Here is a 27037-nt window from a genome sequence, read left to right on the forward strand (position 1 = left end):
TTCAGTTTCTGTATTTTCCAAGTTGAATAAATACAGACTTGGATTTATGACAGTGTGCATAGACAGGAAGATAAGACTAGCTTCCCAAACACGGGGGAGTAAGGAGAAGATCATCATGTTAAACAGGTCCTTCACTTTTGCCCCTAGTTAGATTTTCCATCATTTATGTTATTTATATTGAACCTAAGCTACAAGCTTTTAAAAAACAACTGCCACTTTTTACTGAGCCATCAAAATCAGCTTCCTTTATTTGTGGCTGTTCCATGTGGTTGTTTTGTTTGTTCTGCCTTCAACTGTGATGGGTCGGTGGGTGGAAACCCTTTTAAGCGAAGCTAGCAGGCAGAACTTTCTCCAGCAGTTTTGTTTGGAGTGTATGTATTTGCATATGTATGTATTACTGCTACTTCCCCCTATATGCATGTGTGTATATATACATGCAAACACATAGAACTTTGTAGGAAACATATTAGTAAAAGTTAATACTTGCTGTCTATTTGTACTTAGCAGCACTATACTGGATAATCAGAGGATGCTTGTCCAGTATTACACAAATGACAGTTCTTACTAACCCCAGAGAGTGTTCTTTTTGACTCCTGAAATGAGATTTGTTTAACCTCATGTAATTACAAGCTTGCTTAATGGTTATGAAGTAACTGTTAACTCTAACTGTGGTGTCAGATTAAAAGACTTTTTGACAGACAATTCCAAAGGCTCACTCCCTGCTGTGTGAAGGAGAATTTCCTTCTATTTGTTCTAAAAATTAAAGGCAATAATTTCAAAAAGTGACCTTTTGTTGCAGTATTATAGGACAGGGAATGATCATTTTTCTGTGTGCCTGTCATAATTTTTAATGATTACAATTAAAATAAAAGTGAAAAGAAAATGTGCTCCTCTGTTATCAGAGGCATTCAGTGCTCGAATAATTTCATTTTTTTCCATAAGCTCTGCTACTGATGGGAAGTTTGCAAGTCCCATGTGCAGAAGCAGATGGGGAAATTTTAGTCTTTAGTCATCAATGCTCTTTGAAGTTTCCCTTTTAATTCCCTTTTCTTGCCAAATAATATGAGAGCTGGCAATATCAAGTCAAATACCCATCCTTCTGTACTTCAACCACCCTTTTTGTTGACCTCATTCTGATCTTTTGCATTTTTGCTGCAGTCTTAAAAATAGAATGGGATGCTGTTCTAGGCGAAGAGAACTTTTCTTTGTGATATATAACATGCAAATAGATTTTGCTATAATTTCCTTATTGTCCCTTCAGTCAGCGAAAAAGAATATTCTGAAATTTCTTCTAATTTTTTCTTGCTTTCAAATAAAATGGTTTGATTAAAAGAGTTAAAAGTATATCTTATTTTTTGTATTCAAACACGTACATGCAATTCATACAATTATTCCAATTGATTAATTGTTTTTTGCATATTAAGCTAAAAGGAGAGTCTTCATTCTCTTAGAGCCCTCCTGATACCCTAACACTTCATCTTTTTGTGTGTTTTCTGAGAAGCCCTCACTAAAACTGTGCAATAGGTATTTTGAACTAAGAGGTACCTTCATAAAGAAGGAAACTAGGAAAGAAACATGCTTATTGTTTTCTTTTTGTCATATATGGCTTTGGAGATGAAAATCACAGGTGTTTAATTCTTCATTAGCTGCTCTTTAATGTAATGCTGCTTTTTTTTTTTTTAATGCAATGCAAATTTTTGGCAGGTAGAATACTGAAATATTGATTTACATTAAGACAAGTGCATATCTTGAGAGTAAGATTGGTTCCTCTAGTTTCTGTTTGAATAAAGCTTGTGTGCAGAGACTGGAGAATTGGATCCAATTGGGATCCCTCCTATGTGGGATCCCTCGAACTAAACTTGAATCTGTTCTCCACATGATCCAAGCTTGTTGATAGAAGTCAGTGTCACACCAGAAACTATAGATTCATTTGCCCAACCATTGTGGCTAAGCTAAAATGTCTCATTCCTGAGAGAAAGGAAAAAATATATTCTTATGGCCTTTTTCTTCACAGATTTAGAAACAGCAGTGAGTACATATGAAGAAGACACATTGAGGCTGAAGCAGTTAGTTTCAAATTGTATGGAAAAATTTGGTTATGCTTTTGAGCTACAGATTTAGATTATGTTAAGAATGATCACTTGAAGTTGTTGGAAAAATTCGGAATGAAGTATGCAAGTAAAGAAACAGAAATGGATATAATAAAAATGATTATTGTGTTCTTCCAATTTCTAGTCAAACTAGCTGGATTATTCTGAATGTTTTCAGATATGTATGGAGGAGGAGAGAGGAAATAAGAATAATTCCTTGAGGTAAAGCCAAATCAAGGAAAACAGACAATATTTAGCTTAGAAATTAAGACCTTAAATTCTGAGAAACCTTGGTGATGTGTGCTAGGATTCAGAATATGAAGAACCACCATGACAGATGACTTGCCAACTGATTAAGATCCAAGTACAAATTTGTATGCATTTAGAATTAATAGAATATTCCCCAGTCCTCATGAATGTTGTAGTGCTGGGATGTGAAAATAGTGGTAACTTGAGAAGTGTACATTATTTTTTTATTTGATAACTTCTGGCTAGATTTTACCTTTTTATTTCCTAACTGTATGCTTAGTTGTATTTTACTTTGAAAGATGTTGTTGAAAACATACTGTACTTCTGCAGTGTTATCAGAAGTGTTCAGTACTGGAACTGAGTGGGATTTTCTTTGCCTTTTCTATTCCTTCCAGCTGATGGGTGGAATTAAGTCCCCATGGTGCACAAACAGATGGGAAAATGTTGTTCTTTAGTTTTCAGTCCTCAGTGCTAATTCTTTTATCTTCTGAATGCATTAGTCAAACAGACTATGCCTGTCAAGCAATCTGTAATATGTGCCGTGACAGCCTTTCTTTTTTTTTAACTGTACTGAAAATCTTTTCTGTAAACTGACATTGCCTACATTCTATTAGTTTAAGGGAAAAAAAAATGCCTTATTCATGAATTAAATGATTGTCAAAATGGTTGTGGAACTTTGATGGTTTTAAAGTACTGTTTTTATTATTTGTGTGCAGTAATTTAACAACCTAGAAGTACATTTTCAAATACAATTGGGGATTTTTGTAGGCATTGGTGATCTTATGCATATACAACTATATGATGGTTTTTATAAACAGACACTGTATTGGCACATTTCTTTATCCTTTCTTAACCAGTGTGTCACTGAGACACGTGCCTGGGATTTTTTGAACACTATGATGTTTATGCACGCTGGCATGTATCCATAAATCCTAATTTCTAGACTGTAACAAGGAAATCTGTTTTGAAGAGGAGTTAAGTTTCATATTCAGATTTTGGTGTCCATTTTTGCAGCCCACAAGTACCACGAATCCAAGAACTTGTATCCACACAGCAGATGAAATATTTTACTTACACAAGGATAAGTGAATTTCCAATTGCATTTGTATGATGGTTCCTTGACTGGTTTAGCATATATCTATTAGGGAAAAAAGTAAGTAAAAATAGCATAACATAAATTTGTATTAATACAAATGCATCTATTTTAGCAATTATGTAAGGGTATTGGCATAAAATTTTCAGCACTGTATTATCTCCTGATTTCTTTTAAAGTGGAGTTTTGTTGGAGATATGTATTCTACCCTTTTTGTTTTATTTTACGTGCCTGGAGGGCACTTATAAGGCGCTAAATTCAGCTTTGATTCTGTAGGCTGTGTTGTCACAGACATAAGGGATTGAGCTTTGTGTTTGTGTTTTTATGATGTGGGAGCAGGCATGCCGAAAATGAATTCAAACCTTTACTTATATCACAAGTTAAGCTCATCCAGATGGCAGACAGTTCCTGCTCCTTGTGAAAGAATACTTTTGGTAATGTGACAGGCATGAGTTCATAGACAGAAGCAACTCTTACAGAGTTTAAAGCCCTGAAATAGAACAAATATTGCAGAAAGATAATCATCAGTGTATTTCCTGTGTGAGAAGTGGAAACTCCTGCTGCAGGTAACTATTGACTCAAGGTTATGGAAGGAGTCCTCTAAATGGTGCACTGGGCCAGCCCAGTTTACAGAGCTGTGCTCCCTGCAAGTCCATCTGAAAGGAAGTGAGAGGTTTCTCTATTTGTATTAAGGGAGAATTTGTTTTCATGAATGCGCCTTAAGATGATGATCCACTGTGAGGGAAATCAGCTGAACAGAAGGATTTGTTCCCTGCATTTTCTCTGTTGCTACACAAACCTGTGTAAGGTGTGCAAGGATCAAATCAGAATGATAGATGCAGTTAAACCTTTCCAGTTCTTACTTTGATTTGTGATCCACAGATTTTACTTCTAAACTGTATGTATGTGTATGGAGTTTGGGTTCTTGTTCAGATTATTTTGGTAAAAGACACTCCGGAAAGAAAGGAAGAAAATATTTTCCGTTTGGAAACTCCTACATAGTGAGACTGCTGTTTGCATTTCTTCAATACTTTTAATAGTTCAGGTTTCAATAAATAAGAACTTATTGAGGAAAAACCTATTATTTTGGAAAAGTAATGCCTAGGTCTGTTATGCATTATGGTCGAGGGATGGTGGTGTTTTGATGTGGAACTTAACTAACTGCAAGTAACTTAACCACCTGAGAGAAGTTATAGTTTATTATTTGTATAACATATTTTACAAATAATAATTTATTCTTTGTAAAACATAGCTCAAGTCATCAGTCTGGAGTTACTGAAATTCCCATTTAATAAAATATCAGGTGTGTTCTTCTCAGACTGCATTCATGGAAATTGCCCTAAAAAGGGTGAAGAATTCGGTTGTGAAAAATTGCTTTTGTATAGATGAAATTTCAGCATACATGTTTTTCTTCAAGATATATGAAAGGAATGAGGCCACTAGCCTTAGCTGTGCAGCAAACATCCCTATTTGGTGAATGATTTTTCTATCAGACCCACTCCTGTCTTCCATAAAGGGAGTATGTTCTCTTTTTTTTCCTTTTCTTATGACGAGCTACATTCAGGTTCATTAAAGGCAAAACTGAAGATAGAGCAGCTTCGAGGTGACTACTGTTTGCCATGGACTATGCTGGAACTTACATATCTTTATAGATGGCTTGTGCACATTTATGGTCCCTCTTCCATTCTCTGTTAAGACCTTGGGGAGGAGGAGTAAAAGCAAATATTTAGAAAGAGGTACCCTGCATATTAGACTTCTAGTCCTGACTCAGCCTTTTTCATGGACTTCTTTTGACTTTTTGTTCTGGAACAGGAATCTTTTCTTTACTCTGGAGTTGATAGAAATTCATTATCTATCTTCCAAACATCTGTGGTATCATGGGAAAGGGGCTTCCTTAAAGATTATGTGGAAAAAAGTTAAAATGAAAGTACTAATGCTATAATCAGCATTCCAAGACAATATCTAGATTTAGTAAAATAGTTTCTAGGTTGTTCTATAGTCATAAAGAGAACACAAAAGAGATAACTCAGTTTGTGTCTCTCAGTTTTCTTTTTACTAAGCAGGTAAATCTGGATTATGATAGCAGGTAGGGGAACTGTCAACACAAGATCTATAATTATAATTGCTTTTTAGCACTTTTAGCTCGTTTTTTCCCAGCTCTTCTAGTAGCTAAATTGTTATTTCTGTGAAATAATCTCCTGCCTACAGAAAATCTGTTTTTGGAAATGAGTTGAAAGGAAAACATGTTTTTGAACTGAGAGCAGCTGCTCAATCGCACTTAATCTTTTATTTCATTATCTGTGGTTTCCCAATGTGGAGAAGTCTGACTTTTTTTTTTTTTTGAGCCTTGCCTTGAGAACTGTTCCTCATCTGCTTTGCACTGTGAATTTGTAAAAAGTGAGATCCAGTGCTAATGACCTAAACCACAATAATGTGTAGAGCAACTTTATTCCTTTCACTTTATTAACAAGACTAATAGGAGCCATAAAGAGGAGCGAGCTAGATTTGTGGAATTTGGTATCTTGGATGAAAATTTATACAAGCCACTGAGGTTGGCACCATGGAACCCACGAGTGTGTGTGATTTCATATAGGTTTCCTTGTTCTCAAAAAAAATAGAACATTATATCCTGATTACTGTTGCTTTCTTTTTAACTGATAGCGTACTAAGGACTTTTGGAAGGATGTACCATTTGCACTGTTACTTCAGTATACATGAGAACATGCAGATGGGTGTATGTAAACTTTGGATATCCTTCAATGAGCAAAACCTCTTAATGGAATTAATGTGATGAAGTAGATCAATAAAGCGGGGAAATCTTAACTACTCATGTCAAAGAAAGTGAAACGCCACAAATGTTTTATGAAGAACTACATTTAGTCTTGTTCTACTTCCATGGTTAATAATGCCATTTTATAAAAAGGATTAGTTTGTAAATCATGTGGTTATATTTTTAAAAAATAAGAAAAAATTAATTGTTCAAGCTGTTAGTGAAAAAAATAGTAGCCTTTCCCTGCAGGAAAGTGATGAACATAGAAGAGAGAATACTATGTAAATGTTTCTACATTTGCATGCATATAAATGTATAGAATTATATGCATATGGAGTATGTGGAATTGAATAAAAATAGATTACTAATATAAATACATTTTAAAAAGTCAGGTTTTGTTGTGGGGTTGATAGGTGACTGCACAAATTGCACACAGCTAGCATACTGTGGAACAATTGAACCATAGTAAGAACTGTGCAGAGGCCTGTTCCCAGGAGAAAACTGAACAGGTATATTAATATTTCTTTCTGCCTCTCTCCTTTTTTTTTTTCTTTTTTTTGTATCCACACATATTCCTCAGGGTATTTCTGATCACCTTCATAAAGCCTCATGAAGCCAGTGGTGGTAATCCTCAGTGACAGAGGCACATGCTGGGCCATCACTTCTGTATTGAAAAATATAACACATCTGTGACTTTCTACTATATAAGTAAAGCTAAATTACTTAGTTGTTTCAAGTATTTAAATAACCTGCATGGTATACAAGTTTGAAAGAATAATTTAAGGCATGCAACGCAAGACAGAATTTTAAGCTTGAATTTCAACGAATCATAGTCAGACTTTCAGGAGTCTTCCCGTCTTTCACCTAAAGTGGATCGATGCAGACTCTGGTTCAGAAAGCAGTTCAACCAGGTAACCCATCTGACCACAAAGTTCACTGGGTGCAAAAGCTGTAACATCCTAGCTGGGGAGCTAAGTTAGAAGTGGTACCTAGGTGGAGAAGTGCCCAGATCCTTCCCAAGTGCTTGGGGAACCTCAGTAATTTAGGAGTCCTCTAAGAATGCCTAAATCAGATTATACTGCAATTCATACTGTTGCGATAGTGTTATGTTTCTGGACATACAACCTAGTGGTTAGAACTCTGTCCCTGAATATAGGAGATGGTTGGAGATGGCTGGAGAAGGTCTAAACCCACAGCTCTTCATATGGTTTTCACCTATCCTAATGAAGTTAGACTGCTGATACACAAAATATTGTGGATTTCAGAGAGACAAAAGAAAATAAATTATTTTAGATCTGTAAATAAGGACATTCCTCAGAATGGAGATTTCTCTGTCCTTTTTTTTTTTTCTGAGTAATGGTAAGTAGATATATTTCCCATTTGGGAATCATAAGATGTGTAAGAAACACTGGAAATAAGAAACAGTAGCAGGAATTATTAGCCAGATAATAAATAGCACAGAAGGAAGTTTTAAGACCTTTTAAAAAATTAGACATTCAATGAAAGGTTTGCCCCTGTGGATGTTAAATTGATTTTTAGAATTTAATTAATTCTAAAAAAAAGTTTGATGGAGAAAATTAAAAATAAATTGTTTGCTTGTGAGTTAATAGTATCACTAATTAGGGTTTATAAATGTAGACTATGAACTAAACTGAACTCTTATCTTACCAGTGGGAACTTGGACATTGATCCACTGTATTTAGCTACAGCAACATAGTCCTAAGAGTTTGTGATTGTCTTTGATGTTTGGGCCAAGTGGCAAGGGGTAGCTTGTATAGGGACAGAGTGTGGTAGAGGACTCTGGCTGTGCTCACAGTCTATTCACATGTGATGAAGTTGCAAGTTTTTGTTAGTTCTTGCAAATCAAAATTTCTAGTAGTGCTTAGACTTCAGAAACTGTCTGGTTCTTTCCCCATCTTCTGGAGTATTATTTTGGAAGGAAGAGTTCAGTCTTACTGCATCGTGCTGTGCAAAAGCAGTGATCATCTCTGTACTATCCTAAATTAGCTACGAGTTTAGCTATACAAAGATGTGATCATGGGATAAGTTAGAGTGGGAACCTACATTGTATCGTGTACTCTACAGTGAATCTGTAGTTGTTCATCTCTCTTCCCCTGAATGGGAAGTCGACTCAAGCTGCATCGTGTTGGCAAAAAATGTGGATATGCACGTAAATCAGTGCTGTGAAACTGTGCACCTTTAACCTACCTCATGCTATATTGCTCCTGAGCCCTTTACCTAGTCTTTAGGGTTGCCACTTTTGCATACATGTGGACTTTAAATTTTCATTTTCTGAAATGAAAACTTGTCAGAGATTCTACAAATAAGTTAAGTAGGAAAATTAAAATGGGATTAAAAATTGCACGCTAAAGTGATTCTGAGATAAATTGAAGTATTTTGAATCATCATTTCTGGAACGAGAAAGGAAATATTTTCTCCTTTCACTAGCCAAAGGTATTTTCTCTTTGGCAGCAGGCTCAGATTTCTGATCACATGGGAATACTTTGCAAATTGGATACTGTCCACTCAGTTATTATTGATCACTAGAGTTCAATCTCTTATGCTGTATCTACATATCGATGTTGTTCTGCAACAGCATGCAGTCCAGTTGCATTTTGCATTCTGTGTATTGAACTAGGTGTCTTTAGGAACATTTTAAAATAATATATTTAAAGCCCTTCCTTCTGCAGTCTTTCTAAAATAGAAGCAATTTATCATTGCAGAGAAATATTTTTCTCAAAAATATTTTTATATATATATAAGATATATTGGATAAAGTTTTGCAATATATTTATCATTTTTATTGAGAAATTACTTGAGAATGTTGAGAATAAGTAAGCCAGTAACTTTTCACATATATTGAGCACTGCATGCAGAATTCAAGTGAGTTGTATTGAAATGGAATAAATATGTCATAGCATTTAGAATATAAACAAGGCATGCATGTAAATTTGAAAACTAATATCAGCACCCTGGGAGCAGTTTTCCTCACATTTTCTTCAAGAGCTATAAACAGAAACCTAAGAACAAAGTCGGACAGTATTCCGATAATTTGAATTCCGTCTCTAATCATATGTAGAGTTCTTATTGTCTGGCCTAAGAGGTCATATATGTAACAATAGCACTCAAGTTCATTAACACAATTCTGAGCATGTGAATTTAAACTAAAGGTGTAGTATCTGTGATATTTGCTACCTGTCACGTGTTCCACACTATTTATGTACCTCACTGGTTAGTAGTGGGTCCAGTCCTGTTCAAGGTCTTCATTGATGAGCTGGACAGAGAGACAGAGCACACCCTCAGTAAGCTCACAGAGCTGTGAGGCAGGGATGATACACCATACTAAAGATGCATATTATTAAAACCCACAAAATATGTCTTTTTCAAGCAAGGTACTACATTAGGTGTGCGTCATTATCCAGAATTGCATCTTTGCCTAAATTCTGAGACCTTCTCCTACTTCTTCTGCCACAACTTTCACCAAACTTGACCTTCTGTTTGGGATCGTTGTGAACATTTCTTAAGAAAGGAATTAATATAGAACTACCCAATAAAAATTACTTGGAGCTGAGTAATTCCACATTAAATTCTTCTTTCAGTGATATTACATCTTAGAGAGGAGTTAAAAGTGTGCTGCTGACCAAGATAATTATCCCAATTTTTCCTGAATTTGATATGTCAAAGGTCATTTGGTTTCTTAACTCAACAAAGAAGAAAATGTTCTTCTAGCATTACCTGGAGATTATCTGTATACCAGAAAGAATAGATACCTGCAAGATTTTGTGAGGTTTTTATTATCTGCAAATCAATTAGATATGAAATTGTGTTTCTTCCATAATTCTACCGTCACCAGCAAACTCTCATGGGTCAGTGAATAGAAAACAAAACAAACAAAAATCATACTTCCTAGTAGTGAAACAAGTGCAATAAGTAGTTAAAACACCCTTCAAAGATCCTGTGATCTTCAAATCCACCACATATTTGCTTTTTTTATCATTTTTTGATTTTATCTGGCAGGACAGGAAAGTAGAAATTTATTTGCATAGCACTATAATGAATGTAAGATTTTACACTTACAAGTCTCCTTTCATTCCTTTTCACTAAGCATGAGAGTCAAATCCTCTCATCTAATCTCGTTTAGCAATTCAGAAGATATACATATAATTTCAATTTACTGTCTAGGCTTCTCTTACAGTCAACAAGAGAAAACTAGAAGAATGTAGTGTGTTTTGTAGCAGGATAGATTATTTTACTGCATAGAATATGGTCTAGTAGGATATCTGACGTGTTTGAAACAGCTAAGGTGAGTCATTTTTGATGCCTCTCTGTCACCTTGTCACTATGATGCAAACTCAGGAAATCATCTCAGACTATACCTTAAATTTGATGACATAAGGCCTACATGAATTTGCTAGTGTTTCATGTCATATTTTACTCTGAGCCAGGAGCTCAAAGTGCAGGAGTCAGGAGCCCGTTCCAAGGGTTTTTTTGATACAATACTTGCAGAGAAAGCTCCTGAAAGAAGCAGTCATACATTCTATTAATAGTTTCATATTACAGTTGACCGCTGCTGCTGTGGTTTTAAGAGAGACTGTCCTTGGTACTTCTCATCTATATTAGGTAAATTCTTTATTATACAAGCTGTTAAGAAAAGTTTTAAATTTACCTGAGGTCAATCCTATTTCATAATTCCTTGCAGTTAAAAGCAATAGAGAGGACACTTTAATTAATATTATGACCTCTTGAGGAAGATAAATGACATTTAACTGGTCTTGTAACTTCTAGTGATGTAACACTAGTAAACTTTTAGTTTATGTTTAAATGTCCACCAGACATTTATGAATTTTCAAGTATGAGAGCTTTCTTATTTAAAAAAAGGTAAAAAGATTCCCCTTCATAGAGCAAATTCCTACATTAACAATATTTAATATAGAAAATACAAGTTTTCTTATCATGCTGGTGATTTCTTTTCAAGCTTTTCATGAATCTCTTCCTCCCACCCACCCCATCCCTCAGTGGTTCCTCTTAGTTGTCTGTCCTTTATATTGAATTTTGAATTAAACTTAAAGAAATTTCAACCTGAAATTTCAGCTGAAATCATCAAGCTCACTTTCATTGTCTCCAGTTAGTGACAAATGGCAATTTTATTTGGCAATGGATGGTTCTCTTTGAGGTTGGATTGATGGATGAGGCCATAAGAGGTCGGGCCAGCTGATGAGGTTACCCATACCAGCTGTCTACCCATCCCTACTGCAGGGGTGTCTATGCTGCTTGTCAGCCAGCTTTTGATCCACTGCTGGTTACTGTGTAGTGCTTTTGACTGTAATCTGTGACAGTTTATTTAAAAATACTGCTGCAAATGGTGGTGGTTCCAAAACTCACTGATGAGCAGCTCAGACATCTGTGTAGCAAAGGCAGACTGGACAGCTAGTGTGGCAACAGTGTCAGCTGTCTCAAACAAAGCCAACTTTCTGACATTCAAGAGTCCTTTATTTTGTCTTTGCCTTTTTGTATGTTTGGTTTTGTTTAAGGCCATAATCAGCCTGCTGTCTAAGATCCCCAGCTTTGAAGTGTTTTTGAATGGGAATGTGTAAGAACCCCAGTTGTGTTTTGAGATTTCACTCTAAAAACCTAAAATGCTTTTAATTCTTGTCTGTAGGCTGGAGCAAATGTGCTTCTGCAAGATGTTAATGGAAATATTGCACTTGATTATGCTGTAGAAGGGACTGAATCTAGCAGCATCCTTCTGATGTACTTGGAAGAAAATGGTAAGTCAGCTCTTCAGCTTTTGGAATGTCATAAAAATGATAAGGAAGTGTATTGATTTAATGTGAGTCACACCAAAGCAAATTGAACTATATGACTTCGGAGATGAAGGGCAGGAAGATGATTTGGAGTCACAAAAGTTTTCAGTGTGTTTAGATTGGAAAAACTAACAAAGGTTAGTGGCAGTTGCCATTGTCAAATCTGCTTTTGTCCTTTCATATGGAGATACTATAATGTAAATTTAGTGCAGAAAAAACTACAACAATGCAGAAGCTTTTAAAACAATTAATTTAACAATTCGAGGACCAGGTTTCACATTTGTATTTCATTTCACATGTGAGTTATGTATGTCTCAGAGTATATTTTTTTGAGTGACTGCTAAATAAATAAATCTCTGCCAACTGTTTGAATGGAAATACATATGATGCTTTATCACTTATTCAAAAATATCAGTATTGGTTTTGGTGTTTTTTTTAATTATGAAAATACTGTAGGTAGATTTCTATTATGAATTATGCTTAATATGTTATAGAAGACAGGACCTGTGTTGAAAAAATGGGTTTGTTGCTCATCAGTTCAAAACTTAGAAAAGAGTTCTGAAGTGAGATTTCTAGCATTGCTTTTGACTATAATAGGTTGTCTTAACATTGTACGTGGCTCATCTTAACTCTGAGGAAAAGGCATTAGGCAGAAATAATGAACTGTAATGTAAAAATGTGTGATTTCAACATTGCCTCCCTGTAAGAAATCTTTTTCAGCATAAACTAAGTTAAATTATATTCTGTTAATGAACACTTAAAATAGAAGTTAACTTACACTGTCAAGGAAATCACACTCATTATCAGGTTCTATACTGTTAGTCCATAGCACAGCTAGTGTGTTGCGTAGGTCTGTTTCATAATTTTTCTTCCTCTGTGCTTGGCAATGTCTTTGCAGCTCAGGAACTCTGGTTTTGGATTTTCCTAATGGCAAGACAACTATTAACTTTATTGCTTTGAAAAATGCAGATATTTGGAGTCGTAATGCTCTGAATACTTGGGCTCGTGGTATTTAACATGTAGCATGCAACAAGCCTGTAGCATACAAGAGGTAGTCTGCTTACTTGCAATTATTAATGCAGATCTATCAGAATATGTTTCCTCTTATATTAGTTTGTCTCTCTTTTTGTTTATTTGCAAAATAAAATTGATTTTGGAAAAAAAGAAAAAAAAGATTGGCTAGTTTCTTGGCAAAGTGTTTACACTGAACTTGCATGGAACAGTGGATTTTTTTTTGTTCTTAAGGTATCACTGATACCTTTTTTCCAGTAGATAGGAGAGGCACTGTTCATCAGTAAACAATGATTCTGTGAATATAGGAACTTTCCAAATTAAAAAACTTAAACATTATGAAGGTGAGATCTACTTCTACTAACTACTAGCTAAGCCCAAGGTAATCATCAGACCAGCAGACACTCAGAAGCCTAGTGAGCTTATGAGCTTTAGGATTTTATTTGGGTTGATTTATCTAAATCAAGTGTCTGGTAGTCACTCTATACCAAACCCTTCTTAAAGCAAAAGAGATGCTTCGAAGGTAGGTATCTGTAAGGAGTCATCTGAACTTCATGCTTCTTTCCAAGTGCTATAAAAGGAGCCCAGAACACCTAACTGAGACATAGAAGTCTGCTATGTAGGATGATGTTTACGATATTTAAATTTACAAGTCTGTATTTAGGTGCCTTTACTCTAACTTTGGTGTCTAAATTCCTATCACCATTAGTGGAGTGCTGGGAAATGTTCTACCTCTGGAGAGTGGAAGGGTTATTCGTTTGACCAGCCACAAGGAAAACACTGGTAAAAGCTGTTGAATTTGTTCTGTGCCAAGATGTTATTGGTTTTGCATGTTACTGGTGTTCTTGTTTTGCTATGGAAAGAAAGTCATGACATTTAAGGACTTTGATATCTGCCAAGGCAAGACCACCTGAGAGTAAACCAGGTTACTGAGAGCCATGTTGGATTGGAGATTCTACTGTTTATCTGGGCTCCCATTCCAGTGCTAATCCATCTTCATGTAATTTCTTTTCATTTTACTTTCAGTTGGAATTTTCTTTGTTGCCACTTACACCTCTAGCTTCTTATACTTTCATTGTTTACTTCCAGGAAGTGTCTTCCTCCAGAGGTGAAATGAAAAGGTGATTTTTCATTATTTTTCCTGTTTTATTCTGAACCTGGTTGATTATTGGAATCATCAAGAAAGTCCACCTGGCACATTCCATAACCTTTATTTTAACAAATAACATCTTTATGTTTTACGGCAAAGCTTTTGATTTATTAATGACATGTAAAAAATATTGAACTTCAAAGGACTGTTAGTGTGTTCTCTCTTTTAGAGGCAGAATGTTCTACTGTAAAAATGTGTCAGTGAAACTCTGATCATGGCATATAATCCTTATATTCCCTCCTTTTCCATTAGACTGTTTTAAATACTTAATACTTTGAAGAGTGCAACATTTTTGTTTACTTCCTTTCTTGCTATTTAGTTGCATAGTGAATTGCATGACTCAACTCTAAACTACAAATGATTGGCAGATGTTTCTTGGTTCTGTATTTGCCAAGTCACAGGAGGTGACGCATTCACCGTAATTCGTTTCCAAAAAAGAGGTGTTCTCTTTTGTCTTCCAAGATCTCAGGCTCCAGCTTTCAGGAGTGCATTCGAAGAACATCAGCCATGTTATTTAATGTGAGAAAAGACTATTTGTGAATTAATGTCTTTCTTGAGTGTTGTATAGTGAGAGTTTATGTAGTAGCTGATTCTTACAAAAGCAAAAGAAAATCATCTGTTGTGATTTTATTTTTCTAAGAAGGACTGTGTGTAAATAACATATCTACCCAAAGGTGTAGATGATGTTTCTTTTGTCTACTATGACACATAACAAAAAATGGGCATTGCTTTTCTACAAAATATTCTTTTTGTGTTTAACAATTCACTTTCTGTGGGGTAAATTAATTTAGAATAGGTGGTTAAAGCTTATTGACCCTTCATGGTAATAGAGATTTCATGCACTTCAGCAAAATCTATTTTGGTATTCCGAGGTGTATGAACAATGGATCAGAATATTAAAGGGATCATATCCAGGTGTCTCAGAAAACTGTACATAGAGCCAAAATCATGTGCAAGTCTTATCAATTTAGGTAGTTTTGTATGGTTTAAATCAGTTAAAATATTGTGCAGATTTCACAAAAATAGACCACGGTTTATTAAATTCTTACTGGCAAGTGGATTAAGCTTTATTCTTCAGCTGCAAAATAGAAGGAATAAATTTATTTTTCTGCCTTGAAGCAGTAGGTAGAGTAAAAAAAAAAAAGAAGCTAAGTGTTAGTACAAAATCCTACACTGAAGACAGTGTTTAACATTAGCCAGAAATAGCCAACTTGTAAATTACTAAAATAAGGAGAATTTCCCTGAAGCTAACAGTTAACTAACAACATAAGGGAAATGACATGTGTAGGAAAAGCTGATTCAGAAAATTGGTGGGCAAAGGATTAAGGAAAAATTTACTGTAAATTGACATTATGTATTAAGCTAACATGTGATAGGAAGACCCACCAAAAATTAATTTTTATTTAAAATGTACAGTAACTTGAAATTATTCATAAAATCCGGTGTGATTGCACTAAAAGCCAAACTCCTATTTAGCTGTTCACTCATTCCCTTCCTGAGAAGGTCAGGGGGAGAAAACAGGATGAGAAAGCTTGTGGTTTGAGATAAAGACAGTAAGATTACTTACCCATTACTGTCACATGCAAAACAGACTCAACTTGGTGAAAATTGTCAATTAGAATAGGTTCAGGTAGTAAGAAACAGCTGGAGTCAGTACATGGCAGTCATGGAAGTCTTCTTCACACTTTTCCTCTGCTTTAGTGTGGCTTTTTCACAGGTATGCAGGAATTTCTGGAATATCAGGTATTTCAGGAATATCTCTCTGCTTGACCATGGGTCACAAGTGGCTGACCAGCTCAGCTGTGTCCTGCAGGGCCTGCTAGAGCTGACTAGAACTGTCTGTGGTCCTCATGGGACAGCCCCTGGCTCTTCCACAGAAGCCATCCCAACAACCCCACAACTGCCAACACCTGAAAGATACACTTTTTGTGAGAATAAGATCAAAATTAAAATCCCAGTTATGTGTATTTTTCATCAGTTTTGATTGCTATTAATTAAAAAAAATGTTCAGAATATGTACACCAAAATGTTTTAACATTGAGGTTGCACTACAGAATCTAGTAATCCAACAAGGGGAAAAAAAATAATATAGCTTCTTCAGAGAAGTCAAGAAAAGCAGTTGATATAAATCAAAATAGTTTCAGGAAAATAGTACTCTAGATTTTAATATTTAAAACTATTTCACAGACATTAAGGAAATACTACTAATACACTGCAGTAAGAACTGACTAAAATGCTAACACATACGGATTGTTAGCACTAAAGATCAGCAAGCTTCAGCTAAAACCAAATCCCTTGATATATTTGATATTTTAGAACCATATGCACCATGGTCTTGATTTATGCTTACAAATTTTCTTTTAACAATATTGATGCAGTAGGTTGCAGTAGTTTCTGTTTGTGGACAGAAAAATACGCAATCAAAACCAAACAGCCTCAGGGTGGTTCAAAGTTTTTTCACTTTGATTCTTGTTGATCAGGAACCACCTACTGATAAGATTATCACACACAAAGAAATCTATTTTCTGTATTAATTGGTAGGTGTTGGTGTTGCCAGTGAGAACAGGGAACCAAATGAGATGATTCAGTAGGTCCCTTCAAGTCCAAAAAATGAAGCCCACAGCTGACACATCGTAGTTGTAGTAGAAAATGTCATAGTTGACATCTTCCTTTGGCCTTTATGTTTTCTAATATAAGCATGAGTAAGCTACCTTAGTTTTTTTTTCTAGTTCTTGGGGAACTGACTTTGAAGTCTTAGATTCCTCTTAATATTTTTGTGCTTCCAGCATGTTACCCATATGTTTCTATCAAAGGGAAAACCTTTAAATCTACCATGCAGACTTTTGGCACTGGAATTAACATTTGAAGTTATAGCTAGTAGTTTATGATCTACTGACTGATGCTAGAAGGAAAACAGGCATCTCCTGGACTAATAGGCTTTGCAAAGATTTGAAAGAAGATTGTGCAGAACATCAGAAGCTGGGGATGCCCTTTTAATATCCTTTCAACCAACTTATCAAGGAATAATCTAATTCTGTTACCATAAGAAATGTATAATCATTTTTTTTATAGAATTCCTGAAATTATAACCTTTATCAAGTTGGAAAAAAATGTCAGTGCTTGCAGTGCACCACAGGCCCTGCGATGTGTCCCCCAGCCTTTCTCCCTGGCACTTGGCTGCCTGTGCTCAAAACCAGCTGTGATGTGGTACAGCCATATAACCTGGGAGCCATTGACTGAGAAAAGAGCTAAGTTGTGAGGCAGAGCTGGGAGAAGTATTGTCATGATCTTTCACCCATCCTTTGTCTCTGAAGCCATGTTTAGGCTCAGGTTCTTGCTTGAGGTAGTCCAGTGTCCAGCGTCCAGCCATGGTAGTCCAGTGCCCTTGCTGACCCCAGCCCTGAACCACTGACTTGACTCCTCACTTCAACTGATTTATCTGGATTTGTTGTTGGAGGCTTTTCAGACATTTACAGGAATGCTATTGGTCTTGATTCCCATCACCAGACCTTCTCAATTTTCTTGTTTGCGTAGAGGGACTGTGCCGTGGTCGGCACGGACACTGCCCTGCCTGCCCTATATTCACCCTCAGCTCCTGCCTCTGTGGTATGTGTTGATTAGTCTGCTTTTACTGCTCTTTCACAAAAAAAAATTAACCATAACACATAAAGACCTTGCAGAGAAATCCAGAGTATTGAAATACCATATGTGAAGATCTCATTTCAGGCATGATACGTATCACAAGTAAGCAGACAGTGATGTACTTGTTTTGCTTCTTTGTTCTTGTATTCATATTCAAAATAAAATAATAAATATGCCATGCATATCCGAAAATGAATACTTTAATATTAAGCCTTGAGATTGTGTCAGTCTATTAAAGTAAATTACACAAAATATTTTTGTTTTCATAAATGTTAAGAAGAGACAGAGTTCATTTAACTAATTTTAGCTGAAAGGGTCATCAGTATCCTCATTATAGAAGAGAGAGGAAAAAAAGCATGTTTCACAAGGATGGGAGAATTGTCACTCTGATATCTAGTTGAGGAGGAGGTGGGAATTTCGTTTCTGATAGCGTTTTCAGACTAGAAGAAAATAGACTTTATCAGTCCAGAAAGCCAACTGTATCCTGGGTTGCATCAAAAGCAACATGGCCAGCAGGTCAAGGGAGGTGATTCTGCCCTTCTACTCCACTGTGGTAAGACCTCACTTGCAATGGTACATCCAGCTCTGGGGTCCCCAGCACAGGAAGGACATCGACCTGCTGGTAGCAAGCGCAGAGGAGGCCACTAAGATGATTTGAGGGATGGAGCACCTCTCCTGCAAGGAAAGGCTGAGATAATTATGTTTGTTCAACCTACAAAAAGGTTTTGGGGTGACCTAATTGTTACCTTCCAGTACCTGAAGGGAGCCTACAAGAAAGATGGAGAGAGACAAGAGCACATAGTGACAGGAAGAAGGACAGTGGTTTTAACTGAAAGAGAGTAGGCTTAGATTAGATATTAGGAAGAAATTCTTTACAGGGTGATGAGTCACTGGAACAGGTTGCCCAGAGAAGCTGTGGATACCTCATCCCTGGGAATGTTCAAGGCCAGGATGGGGCTCTGAGCAACTTGATCTAGTGAAAGGTGTCTCTCTCCCTGGTAGGGTGGTTAAAAGTAGGTGACCTTCAAGGTCCCTTCTCACCTGAGACAGTCTATGAAACTAAACATCCTTCGCTGAGCATATGTAATGATGTTGTATAATGATATCTTTAAAGGCAAACGGGTAAAACCCTCCAGCAACAATTAGTTGATGCTTCTGCGGTGAATTAGAGCTATAGGCCTCAGTAGTTTTGCAAACATACATTCTTTTTCAGAATCTGAAAATAATGGCTTCCCTTCTCGCATAATAAATGTAGCTGACATGTATCTGTTCATATGCTGACCTTAGAAAATCAGATTCACATAATGTCAAGCAATATGCACAAGAGTTATTGAAAAATGGAAAATGTAATCTAACAAAAATAATGCTGTTTACAAAGTTATCTACTAAGCAGCTAGAAAAGTCTTTCTAAAACTTTAGGCAAATAAAGCTGGATAAAGTAACAACTATATCTGAATATTTTAATGAATGAAAATTACTATTTCAAGAACCGTACCATTACTTTTTTTTCTTATTGTTTTTTTGTGAACATGTCTATCCTATTCTGTGCTGCACAAGAGAAAAATACAAATTCTAAACCATGATATCCCCCAAATTACAGAAGAGTACAGAGAGGCTCATCACACTTGGGGTGAAAAGAGCCTTACTGTATCTACAGCTCTGTGCGGGAAAGGCAGATATAGACAGGGTGACAAAAGACTGAAGTACAGGGGAGAGATTGGCTTCTCAAAGCTGTTTTAAGTTTTTAATGTGTATTTGTGTTCGCAGACAAGATGCCATTGACCTCTCCTAAAGACTGTTATAAGCCCACTGGGGAATGGCATGCAAGTCACAACAGGAGTGGCTGCTGAGTGTGTCTGCAGTGGGTATTTCCCACAGAGTGCTTCAGTGTTTTGCTTTGTACTGGTCCCAGGAACAGGTGTTCCCCTTGCAGATGGAGAGACTTCTTTGTATGGGACATTTATGAGGAAAATATTTTTAATAGCAATCCTCAGTTCTGTTTGCCATGTATTTCTTTATCACTGTAACTTTTTGAAAGTTACTTTTTGATTATTTTTCTGAGGTTTTATATTCCTTTGGGTTGTCACTTCTATAATCATATGCCAGAGAGGGTGAGACAGCCAAAGTACATGAAATGGCTTTGTCAGGTGTTTCTCTTAAACACTGAGAAGTAATTTATTTTGTAGCTTTTAGGTTATGCTCCTGCCTGTCATCAGCACTGATACTTATCACCAAATGTGTGCCCTGCAGGGTCACTACAGTTTTAAGTGTTCCATCTCCATCTTATCTCCTGCAGAATTGGGAAGCATGTAGCTCTTCTGATTTTACAGGGTATTTGGAGTGTATTTTCCTTCCTATGCCTTTTTTTTTTTAACTTTCCATTTTTTAAAATGTGAATCTGTTCCCATAGTTCATGCCAATTTGTTTTTCTTCCTCTGTTCATGCTGGCTGTCATCCCATTTCAACTGAATATCTAAACCACATTTCCCCTTTGAAAAGCAATGAGAAGGTCATTCTTTGATTCAGGTAGAAAGAGTTATTTACTTTATGAGTAGCATTTTGTTGTTCCATCTAAACTCCTGAAAAGTATCACTCCCTGGGGAGGGAGGGTGGACTCTCCAGAGTTACAGACTTGATTAAGGGAAAGCACTGTGACAAGGTCTCCTTGTTTGAACCTCAGAGAATGATACATGTGCATGCTTGATAAATGTGCTTCTCAGCTTCCCATCAGAGAAGTCTGTGCTGAAGCCTAAACTGGTATTTCTAATTTGTGGATTGTGAACTTAGTTTTTGGTTTTGAGTGTCTGAAGTATTCTCAGACAAAAGAGGTAGTGCATTAATTTCCACCCATTGCCCCTATCCTTGAAAAACAAAACTTACTGTAATTGTTTACCAGACATATCAAGAGAAAGAAAAAATTGACATAAGTTCTGTCAGCAGTATTTAAGAATGGATGCCCTCTTCGGGTATAAAATGCTACATATATTTTTTAACTTTAATCTTTCTTACTTGACAACATTAGAAAAAGCTTTATCATAATGAGTGAAGTTTCGTTTTGGCTGTCTGTCAATATTGTATCTTTAAAATGTTAAGTTAGCACTGCAAATGATAACTAATTTTGGGTGTATATTGCCCTTCATGCCACATGGTGTTTTGGAAATATAAACTTAGGTATTTGAGAGAGTTCTGCCACTGGGACAAGAATGTTGAACCATGAGTTTACTGTTGCAATAATCAGGAAATAGGCAGAAACAGAAAGAAAAAAGAGATTTAATTGGTGCCATGTGGCATCAGTAATCTGTAAATGTCATCAGGTAGTTTAAAATCATTACTCTGAAATATGATGAAGGCATAAAAGCTTTAGTTCTGATTAAATAAATACATTGATTGTTAGGAGACACTGAGAACATGCTATGAAATTCACGTTGTGTTCTAGTCTAGCAACTGTCAGGCAATAGGATGTCAGCACATTCTGCTTTGGGGTGGTTGTCTAATTTAATCTATCAGTATCATTCATATATATATATATGTGTGTGTATGTGTGTGTGTTTGTCTAAATTACATTTATGTGAAAGATCATGGGGTTAATCCAGATACAGAAAACGTAATTTTCTCCATCTTATGTTTAGATTTATGTTTTACATTTGCTGTTATTTAGTATCATTTAGGTGACAGGTGTGGTTAAGAGAATAAGTGAATGTGCCTAGTAAGACTGCTTACCCTGAACATTTCACTTCAGAGGTAAAACTCTTACAAGTGTTGCAGGCAGCAGAACATAAAGCAGTGTGTACAGTAGCATGTTAGAAAATTGTTGGGATTCTTTGATGAACTACATATGGTACACCCATTTATACAAGTTCCAGGGTGGATTAAAACTAAGGAACTTAAAATACGATTTTATCCTGAAAAATGTGTCTATTGTTTTAGTAATGTAAAGAACTTCAAGAACTGTTTAAGATAAAATCTGAAGTTAAATACATATTAATTAAATAAACTTCTGGTTTGTCACTTTTCAACTCACTGACATATGTGGAAGAGAACAAAGAAATCATTTATTCAAATGTTGTGGGTGTTTTGTTATGTCATGGCCAGGATAGAGAGGAAGAATTTTTATACTCAGATTACATTTTCTATAAATGGGTTTAATTGATCATGTGGAGCTAGAAGCAGAAGAATGAAGCCCTGAATTTTGGTTAGATATTCCAATAAAACTACAACCAGTTGCTAATTTAACCATTTAGCATTTTTGTTGTATCCTGTTTCTAATTTTAAACCTCTTCAGACTGGAGACCATATTTTCTTTTGGTTATAGACTGCCTTGCTTATCTTCTGTTTAATACTGTTCTTTGACAACTGTTTCTTTCAGTAGCAATGCTGACATAAGCAATTTCATAACCTTAATTCCTTTCATCCCCTCTCATTTGTTCCTGCCTCCACACCACATTTGCTTTTGGTTTATGGGGCCTTGCAATGGTCTAGGCTCAGCTGGAGAACTAATCCCAGTTAAAAATAACCCTGGCACATTAAAAAGTGTTGAGTTTTACTGTCATTTGCTTCACTTCACAATCTCTTAAGCAGTTGAGCCGACAGATTTGAGGGACTGGTCTGGGTACTGTGATGTATACACAGGGCTGAAAGAATGCAGCCAAAAATAATTTTAATTAAATAAGTACCAAACACTTGAGTGGCTTCCTGAGATTGTTTAATTTTTTTCCCATTTACAGCTTTTCACAATCCCAGTGGGTTTAATGATATTGCAACTGCTTTACCTACCACTGCTATTGCAGGCACTGGGCGATCAAGGCAGTTTATTTCATATTACTGACTGACTTTAAATTGTTCATGTACTGACTGATAAAGATATGAGTAAACTTTTTGGTAAATGTACGTAAGTAAACATGTTCTATAAGTATGCACTGAAGTCTAATTAAATGGTGATTGAGCTTTTACAAACATAGAACACAAAACCATATATCTGTTCTTTATTGATGAATGAAAGAGCAGAATGTTTTATCCTTTTCTTTTTCCAGGTGTAGAGCTGAATTCATTGCGCCAAATGAAGATACAGAGACCTATGACAATGCTTACGGATGTCCAACAGCTTATATCAAGTGGAGGAAGTGTGAATCAAAAGAATGATGAGGGAGTTACCCTGGTGAGTGGGAATATGTAATCTTCACATATTGAATGTACATGTATTGCAACTATTCTGGTGAGAATGTTTGCAAGGCAATTCTTTTAAGAAGCAAAATGAACCAAGATTTTGGTTCTTGTCTGGCCTTTTGAAAATACATGTATGTCAATTCCATGCATAGTATAGCTTTTAAAATAGACTGGAGCAGCTTTTTAATGACAACTTTCTTGCTCCTAGCCACATATGCAACATAAAACTTAATAGCAAAAAGTATTAACACTGTAGTTTAATGCTGCAGCAGATACTTGTGGTCTCTAATATTCTGTGTGAGAGAGGAGCTGAAACATAACTCAGTGATTCTTATTTTGGGTCATATCTTCTGGCTCAGCCAGGCTAAAACACTGTTTCATGAAGCTATTCCATATTGATTCAATGTAATGAAGCATCCATGATATAAGTGGATAAGCACTCCTGCTCCCAAGTTTGCATGTTATTTGTAGTCACTGGGTTTCATTATGTTGTTTGTCTGCTAATAGATCTTCAATTCCTTTGTTTTGTCTGTGGAATGTGCTCTTCACATATAAAATCTTCAACACCATTACCAATCAATAAATGGTAAATCAGCAGCATTAATATATTTAATAACTTTTGAAAAATACTTTGTGTTTTTCTGCAAATACTGTACTAAAATAATTAGAACTCTAATAATTTTTAGCGTTACTATTATTTCTGCATTTGCACGAATTACATTGTGTGATACTGAATTAATATACTGAATCATTAGTATTTAAGTCCATATTTAATACCTATAGAGTGTTTAAGATATAACCAAACAAGTGAACAGCCTCAAATCTGGGACCGTTGAATCTAGCCACTGACTGTGTCTAGAAACAGAATTCTGTGACTTTTTGGGGTGGCTACCCCAAGGCAGTTACCTGTATTTGAAAACAGGAGGGAAGCAGGGAAGAGATGGGAAGAAACAGCACAAGTTTTAATTTAATTCATAAAAGTATTAATTTAACTTTCACTTTTCTGATACATTTAAGCTAAGCTGCTAAAACACATTGCTATTATAATTAACTTTTATTGCTTCTTTAGTATGATTTGGCTTAGTTAACTGAGTTATGAACTTAGGTAAATCTTACTGTATAAAACCTTTTCTGTAGCTAGCTGGAACAGATAAAATGTGTATCTGAAATGTGTTTAACAGTATTACAAATACTGGGAGAAAAACATTGTGAATAGTTTGGTTTTTGTTGTTTGTTTAGTGAAACATTGACAAAGGGGATATTTTTTCCATGAACAGTTTTTATGCTGAACTGTGATTTTTTTTTCAAGAAGTAGTTACAAAGTAGATAATTTTGCTTTTGTTTGTGATTTCTGTTATGTGAAATCTTTATTTGACAAACTGGTGGGAAATCCAGAATTTGTGAAACTGCTCTCTCTCTATTCATGGGTGCAGAGTCAGCCAATCTGTGATAGTTGTATGTGTATCAAAGGGTTCTGGGAATAGTGTTTTGTTGCTCTACATCTCTCTGTACAAAGAAGACAAATATCTCAGTTGTAAGTCTCAAATCAGCTTTGTTTTCTCTTGACAGAATATAAGCCTAAATCCATGTGTAAGTTAGTAAGTTTAATCAAGCAAAGTATTGTCGTAAATATATAAATACACACATTCTCATAGATTCATAGCACCTATCTATGTGCTCATGCAATACAGACACAGAATGATATTTGTTAAAATTAATTTTTCTATTAAATTCTACTGCAGTAGTTTTTCTTTGAAAGATTTCAGTCATAAAATATTTCCTTTGTCCTATGAGCTTTTAAACTGCTTTAAAATAGCACTTGTCAAATTGATGCCTGAATAGAAAGTGTAATTTCTCCTGTTAAAACACACTCCTCTCCAATGCTATGTCAAATTATAGGAAAATTTTGAGGATTTTTTACATTGGAAATCAGAGCACTGATAGCATGCAGAAGTAGTGTTCTTCCCCAGAGTAGGGGTATTCTGCCTCCTTGCCAGGGGAAGATTTTGGGTGAGCTGTACTGTGTTTCATCCCTCTGCATTAAGCATGTTCATAGTGAAAACTTTATCCATACTCTGCATGTGCAGATGAACCAGAAATAGTAGGTAAGGCAAATGATATCCTGGACTTTGATTTTGATGTCTCCTATGCTTATAGTGACTTTGAAACTACACAGTTGCAGTAACAGTTTTTTTCAAGACCGTTTTCTTGCCATTACCCATCCATTTCAATCATCAGAAAGATAATATCTTCAGCTAACAATACTTCAAGAAGAAAAAGTCATGTAGTTGGGCTGTGTGATTTGTGGATATGGGTTACCACCTATAATCTCAGTTCTCAGTTTCTGCCATCTTCCTATGCCCTATTCTTATTGACCTTTCGGTATTGAGTCCTTCTGACGGGGGATGAGCAATTATATTGCGCCAGATTCCAAATTCAAATGTCGTCCCCTTTGCTCCCAGAAGTGCAGGGAATGTTTGAAATGATAACAGAGATTCACGAGAAAGTAACCTAGATCAGTCTCATCATACAAAGTATGTGCCTCAGCAGTTATTCATCACATATAGGAAACAGTTTCCAACAAAACTGCAAATCAGAATTTTTCCCTGATGTAGGATTCTTTATTGCATTTTCCTCTTTTACTTGATTATTACCAGAGAAAATAATTTCTATTGACCTACTATTTGTCTTTCCCTATTTCTTTTCTCTTCACAAGACCTGCTTGGTATTATATTGCTTTTATATGTATCTTACATACTTGCTATTTGTATTAATTAAATAAAAAATAAAATGTCTGTCTTTTTGTATTAAAAAAGAATCTTGTTCTATAAACAACATTGATAGTGGAATTGATTGCTGATATAAATGCCAAACACATATAGAGCCTTAAATAATAATACACTGCAAAAAATAATGTCCAGCTTCTCAGATCAACCATTAACAAAGATATTTTTGAATTTCTCTTTTCCCTTTCTAACCACTGCAGTGTTCTGTACCTTATCACTCATACTGTATTTGCTACTTGGAGTGACAAACCATGAGCAAACGCAGCTATCTTTGAAGTTGTCCCTGCTTTAGCAGCAAGTTGTGCTACTTGACCTCCTGAGGTTCCTGCTGAACTGAGTTTCTCTCAGTCTGTTACTGTGTTTTCCACCCTCCTTCTGTTCCACTTTGAAATGAAGTTTACAGATACAGAAAATCAACTAAAATTACTTAAACAATTACCAATTAAAATGATTAAGTATCTAAGGAAGAAATGCAACTATGGGAAATAAAATCTCTGTGGTTCAAAACTGAGAAAGTGTTTTCTGTGACTAATTTTGTGCTGCAGTCTCAATGTGCCTGGTTTGATTATGTGTTAATGAATTCATTTTGGAGTAAAGTAGTGTCAGCTTACATCTAGGATATTTGAGCTGCCACTAAAGGTCTAGGCTCTGAGAGCTCACGTTCTGTTGAAACGTATGATTCTTCCTGGGCTCATGAAGTTTTTGACTGTGTTTGAAAGGATTTTTGCTTGTAAATTGTATGAAAAGTGGCAGTCAGACTAGATTGTTTAGTAGTTCTCAATAAGCTAATATTCACATTTTTTGGTGGATCTTGTTTGTAATGCTAAAAAAGATTCCACAATGGTTTTTTAGTCTGTAGTTATCACATGTATATTTTGTATTTACTGTTATAATGATTTAGTCAAGATGTGTAATAACACACCATGGATTTTTCTGAGTTCTTTAAACTATTAACATGCAACATTTAACTTTTATATTGCAGCTGCATGTGGCCTGTGCTAATGGATACAAGAATGTTGCATCTCTGATTCTGGATCATGGGGCTGATCTCAATGTAGTGGATAATCAGTACTGGACACCCCTACATTTAGCTGCAAAGTACGGACAGGTAAAGCATGATTTTTTTCACTTGTGTCTCTTTTCTTTATGGTAGTCTTCTGTACCAATAGCAAATACTTTGAAGTCAGAGTGGCTATTCTGATTTTAATGTGCAAAATTTTCACATTTGTGTAGTTTAGATGACATCTCAAAGAACAGAGATCATTGAAGATTTATCATT

At 35.7% G+C, this 27037-nt stretch overlaps 1 protein-coding gene across 4 annotated transcripts in view; it reads left to right on the plus strand.

Moving 5' to 3' along the window:
- MYO16 (myosin XVI) overlaps positions 1 to 27037 on the plus strand; it is a 363225-nt gene that overhangs the window by 138064 nt on the left and 198124 nt on the right. For all 4 annotated transcript variants that reach the window (XM_032679459.1, XM_032679458.1, XM_032679457.1 and 1 more), the window contains exons 5-7: positions 11862 to 11970; positions 22840 to 22964; positions 26741 to 26866. In XM_032679459.1, coding sequence (XP_032535350.1) covers positions 11862 to 11970; positions 22840 to 22964; positions 26741 to 26866 — 360 coding nt within the window. The remainder of the gene's footprint in view (positions 1 to 11861; positions 11971 to 22839; positions 22965 to 26740; positions 26867 to 27037) is intronic.

This window comes from Chiroxiphia lanceolata, chromosome 2 (assembly GCF_009829145.1).
Source record: "Chiroxiphia lanceolata isolate bChiLan1 chromosome 2, bChiLan1.pri, whole genome shotgun sequence".
NCBI lineage: Eukaryota > Metazoa > Chordata > Aves > Passeriformes > Pipridae > Chiroxiphia > Chiroxiphia lanceolata.